Source organism: Leopardus geoffroyi, chromosome D3 (genome assembly GCF_018350155.1).
Source record: "Leopardus geoffroyi isolate Oge1 chromosome D3, O.geoffroyi_Oge1_pat1.0, whole genome shotgun sequence".
Taxonomy (NCBI): Eukaryota; Metazoa; Chordata; class Mammalia; order Carnivora; family Felidae; genus Leopardus; species Leopardus geoffroyi.
Window position 1 is genome coordinate 28854400 of NC_059339.1, and position 15866 is coordinate 28870265.

Sequence of the window (15866 nt, forward strand, 5' to 3'; positions counted from 1 at the left end):
GCATTCTCTTTCCCTCTGTCTCTGCCCTCCCCTGCTCGATTTCAATCTTGATCTCTCTCAAAATAAATAAACATTTAAAAAAAGAAGGTGGCCCAGCTTATCAGAGGCTCTATAAACACTAGTGGGGTTCAAGTGAGCCTCAAGGTGGGGAGCAGAGTAGGAGAGTCAGCTTTTTAGTTTGGAATCCTCTATTATGTTCATACCTCTTCTACCCCTTCCATGAAGTGCCAGTTTCTCTAGGAAAGACTCCTCAAATCCTTTGCCTAGGGAAACAGCCCTGGCTGCTGGCACTGGAACAGCAGGACAGAAAATATGGCTGAGGGTCTCACCTGTCCCCATAGAGAATTTATCTTAATTCCTCTTTTTGTCTCTTAATATTTATTTGTTTTTTAATTTTTTTTTTTTTAAGGTTTATTTATTTTCGAGACAGAGAGAGAGACAGAGCATGAATGGGGGAGGGTCAGAGAGAGAGGGAGACACAGAATCTGAAACAGGCCCCAGGCTCTGAGCTGTCAGCACAGAGCCCGACGCGGGGCTCGAACTCGCGGAACGTGAGATCATGACCTGAGCCGAAGTCGGACGCTTAACCGACCAAGCCACCCAGGTGCCCCTCTTAATATTTATTTAAATTAACTCTCAAAAAAATATTTCAGTGGAATTGACACACAATGTTATATTAGTTTCAGGTACACAACACAGTGATTCGATTTCTCTGTATGTTACGCTGTGTTCACCACAAGCGTAGCTACCATCTGTCACCATATAATGCTGTTACAGTATCATTTACTATATTCTTTATGTTGTGCCTTTTATACCCATGATTTATTCATTCCATGTTTTATTTCATTTTATTTTATTAATATGAAATTTATTGTCAAATTGGTTTCCATACAACACCCAGTGCTCATCCCAACAGGTGCCCTCCTCAATGAATTCCTCTGTCTTCAACCTCCACGGCTTCCCTCTGCTGGGCCTGGTGTCTCCTATTTTTCTGACTTTAAGTCCAAGTGTTGTCCATCAGACATATAATGCAAGCCACATTTCAACGAGAGGAAATTAATTTTAATAATTTAACCCAATATATTCAAAATACTATCATTTCAGCACATAATCAATATAAAAAAGTATCATTGAGGTGTTTTACTCTTTTATTGTACTGAGTCTGATATTCGGCATGTACTTTACACTTCAAGTCCATCCTTTTTCGAAATGGTCACAGTGCTCAATAGCCACACGTGCCTCCTGGCTACTCTACAGGGCAGTGATGGTATAGAAAATAAACCTCATGTCTGCCACTAGGAGAAAGAATCCTCTAGTTATGCAGGGTGAGAAGGGAGACAGGTGGTGAAGGAGAATCCCACCAACTCCAATCCGTTCCCATGCCAAGTGCCCACCAGCCTCAGTATCTCACGCCTCCAAGCCTTTCAGGGGTGCTGCTCATCAAACTGGCCCATTTCCTAATGGTCTCTCTCTCTCTCAAGCAGTCTCACGGTTACAGTTTCTCTGCCATGTTAACTCAGTTTTCACTCTCTTCCTGTTGGCTTTTCTTGGGGGGGGGGGGGAAGCTTATATAATATCTAACATATTCCAAAGAACATATATATAACACATATTTAAGAAATAAAGCCTAAAAATACAGTTGTGAGCCCCCCATCTCAACCCCCACCCTACTTAAGAACTCAAACATCAGCTGTAGGGTTGTTTCTCCCAGTTTTATTCCTCTGTCTCCCCACTGGGGAAGAATCAGGAGCCCGAATTTTGTGTATCAACATTTTGCCTTTTTTCTTTTGGTTTACCACACATGTATGTAGCTATACATAAGACAATGGTCACTTTGCTTGTCTTTATTGTACTGTACATACTTTTTGGCAACTTGCCTTCGTAACCTACAGGCTGTCTTGAAGACACACTGATGTTGCTGCAAGAACCTACCATTCACTCACTGTCGTTGGTCCATAATATGCCACCGTGTAAACAAAGACATTTGGGTTGTTTCCAAGATGTTTATTAGTATGAAGAGTGCTACAGAATTTCTCTAGAGTTCCACCAAATGGAAATCATGGATCACAGAATACAAGAATGTTCAGCTTTGCAAGTTAATGCCGGTCCATCAATTTACCTTCCTCAACAGCAGCAGATTAAGATTTCCAACCCACTCACACTCTCTCCAACACTCAGTTTTGTCAGATGTCTTAATTTTTGCCAACAGACAGCTTAATTTTTGCCAATCTAAGTAACTGTAAAGTGGAATCTCACTGTAGCCTTGGAATACTAATGAGGCTGAATATCTTTTTATATGTTTAACCACTGTTCTTGTTACTTTTTCTTTGACATGCCTGTGCGTCTTGTGTCCGTGGGTAGGAGTTCCTTAAATGTGCTGGACTATAATCCTTTATGGGCTATACATGTTGCAAATATACTCCCACTATGGCTTATCTGTTCACATTCTTTATGGGTACCTTTTGATAAAGGGAAGATCTTGATTTTAATCTAGTAAACTGGTCATTTTTACTTTAGAGTTGACATTTTTTATGACTTAAAAACAAAAACACGGGGCGCCTGGGTGGCTCAGTCGGTTGAACGTTGGACTTCAGCTCAGGTCATGAACTCCCGGTTTGTGAGTTCGAGCCCTGCATTGGGCTCTGTGCTGACAGCTTGGAGCCTGCTTCAGATTCTGTGTCTCCCTCTCTCTCTGCCCCTCCCCTGCTCATGCTCTGTCTCTCTCTGTCTCTCAGAGATGAATAAATGTTAAAAAAAAAAAAAAAAATTAAAAACAAAACCAAAAAACCTTTCCTACCTAGGTCATAAAAAAGTATTTTCCCAGACTGTGTTCTAGAAGCTGTTCTTCAATTAACCTGAAACTGATTTTTCTGTACATTGTGTATACATTCTTTCCCAAGTGTCACACACTATGAACTGAGGAATCTATCCTCTGCCCCAGAGATACGTAATTCTACTTTTGCCAGGTACTGTTTCTCGGGCCTGTTTCTGGCAGCTCTTCTGCTGCATGGGCCAATCTGTGCTTCCCTGAACCAACAGTCAAGTCAGCCTCGACACTGATAAGGCAACTGTTCACACCTTACTCTTCTTCAAAGTGTCCTACAATATTAGGACTTCATTCTTCCAAACGTTTTAAAACTGACTTGTCACATTTCCCAAAAACCCCTGTGGAGATGCACTGAATCCACAGATCAATGTAAGAACAGGTGACTTAACCATATCAAGTCTTTCTAGCCAAGAAAACCCTGTTTCTATTTATTCAAATGTTCTTTAATGTCTAATAAAGTTGTACACTTTTCTCCATTTAAAAATTACATGCATCTTATGTTAGTTCCCATTTACATCAAATATAGTTCAGTCAGAAGAACAGAAATCATGCTAGGTATTTCAAAAAGAGAGGAGTTTAATAGAGGGAACAGGTCCTTTCAGAACAATCGAAAAGGCCAGAGTGTGCATAAAAGTGAACCACCTAAACCTTCCCTTTTACCTCTGCAGTTGTAGTCCAGAGTCAGGAAGCTGCCCACAGGACAGGAAACGACACAAAACCTCTGCCAGTTTCACAGCTGCTCTGCAGCCCAGCGGCAGCCAGCCAGAGGAAGATGTGGAAACCCTGCACTTCCTCACCTGGGGCTAAGCCCATGCACCCGCACCACTGCCAGAGGAAGAAGGAGCCCACCTCCCTTCTACCTTGCAAACTTCATGGGCAGGATCTCGTGGGCCAATTGACATCCAAAGCCTGCTGGCAGTGGGGTCTGAATGTGATAGCCCCAGCCTTGCAGGCCAGACTATATCCAGCACGCCACCCGTTTCCCATCTTCCCCAAACATGCTGAAATTACTGGTCTACTGTTACATCTTTTCCCATTTTCTTTGTCCCTGTGGTTTTATGTTTTTATACTCTTTCACTAAAATTTTAGCAGGCTTTCAGCAGGATGATGAAATAATCTTGTGTGGTCTCTCCATCGTCCTGAAGTCCATGTTCAAAAACCTGACCAAGTGTGGCTAAGGCTTTGCACAGGTTTACTTAAACTCTCCCCAGATAAAGGAAGGCCACAGCAAAAGTGGTTATCAGCTAACCCCCTGTCCACACTCCTCTCCCCACACACAAAGATTTTTCTTCTTTTTTTTTGTTTCGGTAGGGGGAATGTTAACGAGGATTTCACATACTTGTGATGTTTTTAAAAAATTAATTTTTAAAAAATAAACTAGGAAAAATTGGACACAATTTCAGCAATTATTGATTTACAGAAGTGAGAAACAAGCATGAGAAACAAGCATTATATTATTCTTTGTATATTTTGATAACTTTCATTTCTCAGAATTCCAACTTTAAAAACAAATAGAAATCAAAGCTTATCCCCTACCTAGATCATGGCATGCCACTATCCCATGGAACAGACACAGTACCAGACCCAAGAGGAGGCCAGGAGTGAGCCTGGAGGCGGACAGTGCCTCAGCCCTTCTACCTCTCCTGGAATACTCCTCGGCCCTGTCAGGCTTCCCTGACTTTTCACACACTGCCATGCTCATCAGGCCCTCAGTGGTTGGGGCCTAGAGCACATTATCCATCCACTCAGAAACCTGGGCTCCCGTTGGATAGACTTTATTTCTCTTTTCTGGGGAGAAAATATGGCAACCTATGTAACCTCAAATCAACATTGTGCTGAGCAAACTTGTGACCCTCTGTGCCAGACCATGTGACCCAGAAATCAAATCTAGTCCCTGCCTTTATCAAATCCACAGCAGATGGAGAGATGAACAAGATGAACTAGAGTGCCTACTACCGTTTTCAGGTTCTATACAACAGGGCAGTTACTGTGCCTCAGCAAATAAGTTGTGTTCTACTTTAAAGCAAATGAAGAATCATTCGGTTCTTTGCTCACAGTATTCTCTAGGAGGCTGGATATGAAGTCTCACCCTGTAAGTCAGACCTGGGGAAGCTCTTAGTCACAACCACTGGTCCTCAACAGATGACCGAACATGGAATATCAGCACCCCAAACACTGAGTATTTCATGCTCTCCGGGCTGGTACCAAAGGAAGGTGCAGGTGGGCTCCCAGACACAGGGCTGTCCCAGAAGCTTCTGCCCCAGCTGCCACCATTCAAATTCATCTGGAAAGGCAAGTACCTGACCACAGACATTTACAATCCAACGAACAGGCTCAAGGGATGACGGGGGGTGGGTAGGAATGCCCTCTAAATGGCCATATTTTCAGGCAAATTCAGTCTGACCAGACCACTTCTGTTTCTTATTTGGAAGCCCCTTCAAAGAACTGTCCCCAGCTCAAGTGTCACCTATTTGATACCCTACTGGATCTCCCTCGTTGGAGTTAATTGGTTTTCCTTCAGTACCTGACTTACAGGAATTATAACACTCCTTCTATTTACTGAATGTTAAAAAGGACCTCTGCTCTAGGCCAGGTCACACTCAGAAGGAGGACAGGTCTCCTGTTCTCAGGGAGGTCTAGAAGGAAAGATCAAGCATGGGTACAGGTAATGGTGAAAATTACCCATGGTTTGGGGCTCTTGGGTGGCTCAGTCGGTTAAGCGTCTGGCTCTTTGATTTTGGCTCAGGTCACAATCTTACAGTTGTGAGATCAAGCCCCGCATCGGGCTCCGTGCTGAGTATGGAGCCTGCTTGGGATTCTCACTCTCCTGCTCTCTTTGCCCCTCCTCTGTTTTTGCATGGGCAAGTGCGTGCACTCTTTCTCTCGCTCTCTCTCAAAATAAATAAATAAACATTTAAAAAGGAATTGCCAGTGGGGTTCTAGATGCTGTCACAGGGAAGGAGCAGGTGCTGGCAGAAGCAAACCTCCAGGCAGAAGGCTCAGAGATGCCTGCTTGCTGTGGTATCATCTGAGCCAAGCCCTGAAGGACAGGTAGGATCTGCCCACATGAAAATAGAACAAGAGAATCCCAGGAAAAGAGAAAGGCATGAATGAAGCATGTGTTTTCCACACACGCATGAGCACAGGGAAGACACTACCACCTCCCACCCCCAAGAGAACCAGAGATGTAGCAAACACTGTTACTCATGGGTATGTCAGACTCCCTGAAGGTGCTGGGACAGAAACCAAATGGAGAACCAACAATTTAGACTTTCTGTGGCATCTGCATAGATCTTTAGGAGCCCATGCACTGTCAGGAGAAAACCCCCAAGTGAAAGATTACTAGGGACTGAGTGAGCAGGATGGGCTGGCCGAACCAAGGCAGTCCAAATGACCCGCAGGATTCTAGCGAAGTCTCAAACGGCACCTATCTCTAGAGCCAGGCATGGGGGGAGGCAAGAGGGCACCATACTTCAGGGGCACTGCTCTCAGGGCCAGCAGTGCCTTCTGAAATGTGACGTCCTTGGCACCCCTCTTGCCTCATCCCAGCCCCAACCCTGCCATCTTGCAAGTTCTGGGATCTGCCCATGTTGGGCATCTATTTTTAAAAAGCAGAGAAAGAGGGGTGCCTGAGTGGCTCAGTCAGTTAAGCGTCCAACTTTGGTTCAGGTCGTGATCTTGTGGTTCGTGGGTTTGAGCCCTGCATCAGGTTCTGTGTTGACAGCTCAGAACTCTCTGACAAAGAGCTGTGTTGACAGCTCAGAGCTTGGAGCCTGCTTTGGATTCTGTGTCTCCCTCTCTCTGCCCCTGCTCATGCTCTGTCTCTCTCTCTCAAAAATAAACATTAAAAAAAAATTTTTTTTTTTAAGCGAGAAAGAGAGAGGGGAGAGGGTTAGCTCAACATAACCTTCCAATGAGTGGATACAGCACTGGCTGCAGCAGACGTCATCCTTCCCCCCCCCCCCCCCCCCCCCCCCCCAATCACACAGCTGTCATGGAGAGGCAGGGCCACTGGCGTCCACCTGCCCGACACACTCACCTGGACAGTCGGCTTCGTCGCTCTCATCCTCACAAGTTACCCAGCCGTCACACTGCCAGGGGAGGGGGATGCACTGGATGGCACCACTGCGACAGGCAAACTGCCCTGGGTTGCACCGCAGTTCTGTGGAACCAAAGGGCAAGAGGCCATTGAGGAAGCCGCAGCAGCAGTGGAGACCTGTGACAGCCAAGCCTGCCACCACTGGGTCCTGCTGCCGCTCAGACCCATGAGTGTGGGCCCTACACAGTCAGCCTGCCCACAGCCCACCTCCTCAGGGGCCTGCACGCGTGCCCCAAGGAGGAGCCAAGAGCTGTGCCCGTGACACAAGTCCCCAGAGCAATGCACCCCCAAGACATCGATCTTTATGCACCACCTCAAATACACACTTGACACTTCTGCTCCAAGTCAGGCTCTGCACTAGACTACAGAGGTCACAAGAGGGCACACCTCTCACCTCCTGAGGAATTCTGGGTCAACAGGGATGAGACACACACACACAGGTTTCTGACAAAGGGCAAATCAGTAGGGAGCACCACAGGAGTGCTCAAACAGCATGAAGGAAGGAGAAACTGCCTGCACCTGACAGGCTCTGGAATCCTTCTTAAAGAAGGTGGATGTAAACAGGGTTCCCAAGGCAAGTTGACGGTTTCAGTAGACACACCTGATGTAGGAAAAGAACATTCCAGTAGACACATCTAATGTAGGAAAAGAACATTCCAGAAAAAAGTTAAGGCTTATGGAACTATCACGAGGCAGGAAAATATGTCAAATAGACTTATATTTCTGGTCGTGAGCTGACAAACGACCAGAAATATAAAAGAGGTCAGACTGTGGAGACTCTGACCCTTACTGAGAATGTTGTAGACAGCCAGAGGTAATTTAGTCAGTTAAGTAACATGATGATATCTGTGTTTTAAGCAAGGTAGAACTGGCAGTGATTTCTGGAAACAATTATAATAGAGGTACCACACAAAAATATTAAATATTTCAGCAAAGTAAAAGCTTGAACTGAGGCAGGGTCGGCAAACTACAACTCACAGGCCAACTCCTGCTCTTTCCACTTGGTTTTTAAATAAAGTTTTATTAGAACACAACCACAAATACCTATGGTCTGTGGCTGCTTTTGAGCTACAACAGCAGAGTTGTGACTAATGACTAACAGAGACTAAATGACCTGCAAAGACAAAAATATTTACTCTCTGGTTCTTCAAACCAGACTTGTGAAATGAGGTAACAGCTGCTATATGGAAAAAGCTAGAACCAAGGAAAAGCATGAGGTGTGAGGGATGAGGTCTTGCACACCAACCCGATGACACAGGAAGAAGAAACAAACAAAGCTCACTTACGAACGAAAATACACAGCTCTATCTGCTCCCTCTGGGGTCTTCCTTGTCCTGGAATCATTCCATTGAAATCCAGGAAGGAAAAGGAACTATTCCCATCCCTGAGTCCTGTCCCACCACTGGCCTAAGTAACAAGAGGCAATCATCACTCTAATTAACCAGGGAAGACAAACCTAGCAAATCAGGTAGGACGTGGAAGCTAGGCCTGACCCCTCCCCTCACCACCACCCCTAGACAGCCACGTTGGGCATCGTGTGCCTCAGTGTCTGTATGTTCAAGAGAGCCTCTTCAGTGCTCTGCAAAGAGGGACAACCCACATCCCCACCAGGATCAGGCATACATCTGAGAGTCTTCCACTCTAAGGTGGGGATGGAACAAGGGCCAAGGCAAGGAACTGGGAATCCAGTGTTCATTCCTCTCTGCCTGCCACTACACACTGGTGATAGATCAGTCCGTCTAACCATAAGGAAAACCTTTGTTATATATATATAACACTGACAAAATAGTCACAATGGTGTATATTTTGTAAAGGCTTTCAGCCAAGATGGAGTTATAGGCATAGTTAACTATTCACTTGAAACAACTAGGGGGAGAAAAAGGATAACATAAAAGAAAACACTAGTATTCCAGACATTGACATCAAACAACAAAGGATAATGTCCGAGTTAGGAAACATATGAGGTGAGACTTACTGCCTCAAGAACATTTCCAGGCTACAAAGCAGGAAGAGGGACTCCAGGGCAGGTTGGGGGAGGGGGGTTGGGGGGGGTGGGGGGCAGGTGCAGAAGACTCTTGCAGGTGAGTGGATGCAGCTAAAAATTGGGAAAAGCAATCATAGAACAGCTCCAAAAAGTCCCGGAGAGAGATGCACAGATGTTAAGACTGCAAAGATCCAGGGCACCTAGGTGCCTCAGCTGGTCAAGCATCTGACCATGATCTCACAACTCATGAGTTCGAGCCCCGCATCCAGCTCTGTGCTGACAGCTCAGACCCTGGAGCCTGCTTCGGATTGTGTGTCTCCATCTCTCTCTGCCTCTCCCCTGCTCACGATCTGTCTCTGTCTCTGTCTCTCTCTCTCAAAAATAAACAAACATTAAAAATAATTTTTTTTTTTTAAACTCCAGAGATCCAGAGAGGAATCCCTCGGGGAATGAAGCAGAGTACTTGATCAGTGTGTGGTGTGAAGAAACTACCCCAGGTTGGAGAGAAAACTACCCTATAGGATAACAGGAAAACAACAATTGCAGTTTAGCAGGACCACAAATGGTGTACGTTCTCAGGAGCCAGAGTGGAAAAGCTCATAACCTGTAGGGCATTAAGTAAATTTACTCAGATGAGTCCTGTCTCGTTAGTGGAGAAAAATTAACTCCAGACCAAACGCAGCCTAACAATGATTAAAAGCAAGAGCTGAAAGGATCAAGTTGTTTCCAAGTAACATCCTAGAACAAAGCTCAAGAATATTTATAGGAATGCAAAAATAGGCAACAACCAAAAAAGGCAAGATTCACAAAGTCTGGCATTCAATAAAAAAATTACCAGACATACAAAGAAACAGAAAATTATGACCAAAATTTAAAGAATTCAATCAAACTGACTCAGAAATGGTACAAATGATAGGGTACACAAGGACATTAAAGTTAAAACCGAGTTACAAGTGCTCAAGAAGCTAGAGGAAAAATCAAACACGTTAAGTATATATGGAAGATTTTAAGAAAGAATCAAACCCGCTGCCTAGAGATGAAAACTACAAGGCCTAGCATGAACAGATTCAGTTTTACAGAGGAAAAGATGAGTGACTTGAAGACAACAATAAAAACTCTAAATTAAAACACAGGGGGAAAATAAATAAATAAATAAATAAATAAATAAATAAATAAAACACAGGGGGAATGGCACAAAAACAGACACATAGACCAATGGAATAGAAGAGAAACCCCAGAACTAGACCCACAAACGTATGGCCAACTAATCTTTGACAAAGCAGGAAAGAATATCCAATGGAAAAAAGACAGTCTCTTTAACAAATGGTGCTGGGAGAACTGGACAGCAACATGCAGAAGACTGAAACTAGACCACTTTCTCACACCATTCACATGGTGAGAATAAACTCAAAATGGATAAAGGACCTGAATGTGAGACAGGAAACCATCCAAACCCTAGAGGAGAAAGCAGGAAAAGACCTCTCTGACCTCAGCTGTAGCAATTTCTTACTTGACACATCCCCAAAGGCAAGGAAATTAAAAGCAAAAATGAACTACTGGGACCTTATGAAGATAAAAAGCTTCTGCACAGCAAAGGAAACAACCAACAAAACGAAAAGGCAACCAACGGAATGGGAAAAGATATTTGCAAATGACATATCGGACAAAGGGCTAGTATCCAAAATCTATGAAGAGCTCACCAAACTCCACACCCGAAAAACAAATAACCCAGTGAAGAAAAGGGCAGAAAACACGAATAGACACTTCTCTAAAGGAGACATCCGGGTGGCCAACAGGCACATGGAAAGATGCTCAACGTCGCTCCTCATCAGGGAAATACAAATCAAAACCACACTCAGATATCATCTCACGCCAGTCAGAGTGGCCAAAGTGAACAAATCAGGAGACTATAGATGCTGGAGAGGATGTGGAGAAACGGGAACCCTCTTGCACTGTTGGTGGGAATGCAAACTGGTGCAGCCACTCTGGAAAACAGTGTGGAGGTTCCTCAAAAAATTAAAAATAGACCTACCCTATGACCCAGCAATAGCACTGCTAGGAATTTACCCAAGGGATACAGGAGTACTGATGCATAGGGGCACTTGTACCCCAATGTTTATAGCAGCACTCTCAACAATAGCCAGATCGTGGAAAGAGCCTAAATGTCCATCAACTGATGAATGGATAAAAAAATTGTGGTTTATATACACAACGGAGTACTACGTGGCAATGAGAAAGAATGAAATATGGCCCTTTGTAGCAACATGGATGGAACTAGAGAGTGTTATGCTAAGTGAAATAAGCCATACAGAGAAAGACAGGTACCATATGGTTTCACTCTTATGTGGATCCGGAGAAACTTAACAGAAACCCATGGGGGAGGGGAAGAAAAAAAAAAAAAGAGGTTAGTGTGGGAGAGAGCCAAAGCATAAGAGACTCTTAAAAACTGAGAACAAACTGAGGGTTGATGGGGGGTGGGAGGGAGGGGAGGGTGGGTGTGGGTATTGAGGAGGGCACCTTTTGGGATGAGCACTGGGTGTTGTATGGAAACCAATTTGACAATAAACTTCATATATTGAAAAAAAATAAAAAACAAAACACAGGGGGGAAAAAGGCTGGAAAAAATGAACTGTGAGCTGTGGGACACATGGACAGAGCAGGGGGAGGGGAAGACGAACAACAGACAAATATTTTAAGAAACAATGGCAAAAAAACTTCCCAATGTGATGAAAACCCATAAATCCACGTCAGTCAGTGAACCCCAAACAGAAGAAATAGAAAGAAGACTAGTCTAAGGCAAATTACGATTAAATTGCTTAAAACCAGTGATAAAGAGAAAATCTTGAGTAGCCAGAGAGGGGTGTCTGGGTGGCTCAACTGGTTAGGAGTCCAACTCCTGAATTCAGTCCAGGTCACAATCCCAGGGTGGTGAGCATGATCCCGTGCTGAGCATGGAAGCCAGCTTGATACTCTTTCGGGGTGCCTGCGTGGCTCAGTCCAACTTCAGCTCAGGTCACAAGAGCATGGTTTGTGAGTTCAAGCCCCACATCGGGCTCGCCAATGTCAGTGTGGAGCCTGCTTTGGATCCCCTGTCTCCCTCTCTCTCTCTGCCTCCCCTGCTCATGCTCTCTCAAAAATAAATAAAACATTAAAAAGAGAGAGAGAGAGAGAGAGAGAGAGAGTAACCAGAGGAAAAAGACATAGTCAGCACAGGAAAACAAAGACGATGGCAGATTTCTCATTAGAAACCATACAAGCTAGGGGTGCCTGGGTGGCTCGGTCGGTTAAGCATCTGACTTCGGCTCAGGTCATGATCTCGCAGTCTGAGTTCAAGCCCCGCGTCGGGCTCTGTGCTGACTGCTCAGAGCCTGGAGCCTGTTTCAGATTCTGTGTCTCCCTCTCTCTCTGACCCTCCCCCGTTCATGCTCTCTCTCTGTCTCAAAAATAAATAAACGTTAAAAAAAAAAAAATTAAAAAAAAAAGTCTCTTATAAAAAAAAAAAAAGAAAGAAAGAAACCATACAAGCTGGAAGACAGTGGAGCAACACTTTTTAAACTTTTTTTTTTTTTGCATTTATTTATTTTTGAGAGACAGAGCACAAGTAGGGAGGGGCAGAGAGAGAAGGAGACAGAATCCAAAGCAGGCTCCAGGCTCGCAGCACAGAGCCCGATGCGGGGCTCAAACTCACAGACCATGAGATCATGACCTGAGCCGAAGTCGGACGCTCAACTGACTGAGCCACCCAGGCACCCCTGGAGCGACACTTTTAAGTTCTGAAAACAAAAAAAGCAGACACCCTAGAATTACTTAAAGCAAAAATGGAAGTAGAACTTTGACAGCAACACAAAAGCTGGGAAGGGAAAAGCAGAAGCATACCATTTCAAGGCTTATGCTACAGAAAAAGCAGTCTGTCACATGAAGGTCAACTGCAGAAAGTTAAAGATGAATACCACTAAACTTGCACAAGAATTTTAACAAATAAGCCAACAAAGAAGACAAAACTGAATACAAATACTCAATCCAAAAGAAGGCAGAAAGAAAAAGGAAACCAAGTGGTACAAATAGAAAATAACAAAATGGCAGATTTTAATTAATTTTGCCTAATCAAACAGATGAGCTGATCCAAACACCCCAGTTAAAAAGCAGAATTTGTCCCATAAATTAAAAAAAAAAAAAATTCCCAAGACCCAATTACATATGGTCTAAATGAAACCCTCTTTAAGTAAGACACAAATAGGGGAAAATTAAAATTAAAGAATGGAAAAGATATACCATGCTAACACTGATCAAAAGAAAGCTGGAGTAGCCAAATTAGTATCACACAAAGTAGACTTCAGAGCAAATAATATTACCAGGAATAAATAAGGTCATTGAATAATGACAAAAGATAAAATAATCCTAAATGTTTATGCCTCTATAGCAGAACTTTAAAATATGAAGGGACAACTGCTATAACTAAGAGACAAATTCACAACTAATTTTCCATCCCCTCTCTCAATAACTGATAGAGGAAGCAGACAGGAAATTGGCAAGGATATAGACAACCTAAACAATACTAACCAACATTTACAGAACTTTCCAGCCAATGACAACAGAATACACATTTTTTCCATAAGCATTTACAACATTTACAATAGATAATATTATGAGCCATAAAACAAGTTGCCAATAAATTTATAACGATTCAATGTTGTTTGACTACAACCGAATTAAATTACAAATCAATGACAGACAGATAATCTGGAAAATCCCTCAACTGTATGGAAACAACTGACACCCTACTAAATAGCCTATGGGTAAAAGAAGAAATGAAAAGGGAAATAAGAAAACATTTTAAATCAATGAAAATTTGTGGAATGCAACTAAAACAGTTCTCAGAGGCAAATGCACTGCATTAAACTCTTATCAGAAAAGAAAAAAGATCTCAAATCAGTATCCCCAGCTTTTTAAGAAATTAGCATAGCAAATGAAACCCAAAGTAAACAGCAGAAAAGGAATAATGAAGATTAGAGTGGAATATATAAAACAGAATATTAGAGAAAATAAGGAAAACAAAAGCTATGTTTTTAGAAGATTAATAACATTAATAAATCTCTAGTCAGACTAACCAGGAAAAAAATTAAGAACACAAAATACCACTATCAGAAGAAAGGTGTCATCACTATGATTACAGAAATATTAAAAAGGATAATAAGGAGTGAGGGAATAATAAGGCAATAGTACCAACAATTCTGTATCAGTAAGTTTGATAATTTAGATGAAATGAACAAATTCCTTGAAAGGCACAAACTGCCAAAGCTCACTCAAAAAGAAATCAATAACCTGAATAACCTCAGAGCCACATAAGAAACTGAATTTTTAGTTAAAACCTTCACCCAGAGCAATTCCAGGCCCAGATGGCTTCACTGGAAAATTCTACTACAGACTTAAGGAAGAAATAAAACCAATTCTATACAAACCGTTCCAGAAATTAAAATACTTAAATTACCTTAATGACAGCATCAAAAAACAAAAAACAACAAAAAACAAAACAAAAAAATGGGAAAGCAGTATTTATCCCATGGGATAAATCTAATGACAGATGTACAAGTCCTATATGTTGAACATTACAGAATATTGCTAAGAGAAATTTTTTAAAGACCTAAACCCATGGGGACATATGAAGTATTCATGGATCAACAGATTCAACGTTGTTAAGGTCAATTCTCCCCACATCCATCTACAAATTCAATGCAATACAAATCAATATTCCAGCAGGTTTTTCTAGAAATTGACAAACTGACTCTAAAATTCACATGAAAATACAAAGGACTTAAAATACCCAAGACAACTTTGAAAAGGAAGAACAAAGTTGGAGGACTTACACTATCTGATTCCAAGACTTACTGTAAAGGTACAGTAAACATGACAGTGTGCCATAAGCATCAAAGACAGGCATCAAGATCAATGGAACCATAATAGAGTCCAGAAATAGGCCCACATAAGTGGACAAGTGATTTACAATGAAGGTATAGTATCAAGGCAATTCCCTAGGGAAGGAACAGTCTTTTCAACAAAAGGTCCTGGATATCCATCCATCAAAAAATAGAGGAGGAAGAATGAAAGAATTTCGATCCATTCCTTGTACCAAAATCTAACTCAAAATAGATCACAGATGTGGGGTGCCTGGATGGCTCAGTTGGTTAAGCACCCAACTTCGGCTCAGGTCATGATCTCACAGCACTTGAGTTCAAGCCCCACATCAGGCTCTGTACTGACAACTTGGAGTCTGGAGCCTGATTCAGATTATATGTGTCTCCCTCTCTGCTCCTCCCCGGCTCGTACTATGTCTCTCCCTCTCTCTTTCTCAAAAATAAACATTCAAAAAAATTATTAAAAAGAACAGATCACAGATGCAAACCTATAAAACTTTGATGAGAAAACATCGGAGAAAATCTTTGTGAACTGGAGTTCAGCAAAGATTTCTTCGATTCACACTGCCAAAGTACGACCTATAAAAGAAAAAGTTGATAAATTAGACTTCACCAAAATTGAGAACTTTTCTTCTTCAAAAACACTGTTAAGAGAATGAAAAAACAAGTCACATAATGCGAGGAAACACATGTATATCAACTATCTGATAAAGGGCTTGTATCCAGAATATATAAAGAACTCTCAAATTTCACTAATAAGAAAACCCATGCAATTTCAAAGTGGCAAAATATTTTAAAGGACATTTAACCGAAGAAGGTACACAGATGGCAAAAAAGCACATGAAAGATGCTCATCATTAGTCATTAAGTAAATACAAATTAAAACCATAATGAGATACCATTACCTACTTATTAAAATAGCTAAAATTAAAAAGAATGATGATACCAAGTATTCACAAGTATGTGAAGTAATTGGAACCCTGCTACATTGCTAGTGGGAATGCAAAATTGTACACCTACTTTGGAAAACAATTTGACAGGGGC

General features: G+C 42.4%; 1 protein-coding gene across 7 annotated transcripts in view; it reads right to left on the reverse strand.

Annotated features, from left to right (window-relative positions):
- Positions 1-15866, reverse strand: part of DGCR2 (DiGeorge syndrome critical region gene 2) — a 98667-nt gene that overhangs the window by 56736 nt on the left and 26065 nt on the right. For 4 of the 7 annotated variants that reach the window (XM_045459147.1, XM_045459145.1, XM_045459143.1 and 1 more), the window contains exon 2: positions 6867-6989. The exons of the other annotated variants lie outside the window; for them this stretch is intronic. In XM_045459147.1, coding sequence (XP_045315103.1) covers positions 6867-6989 — 123 coding nt within the window. The remainder of the gene's footprint in view (positions 1-6866; positions 6990-15866) is intronic. 7 annotated transcript variants of the gene reach the window in all.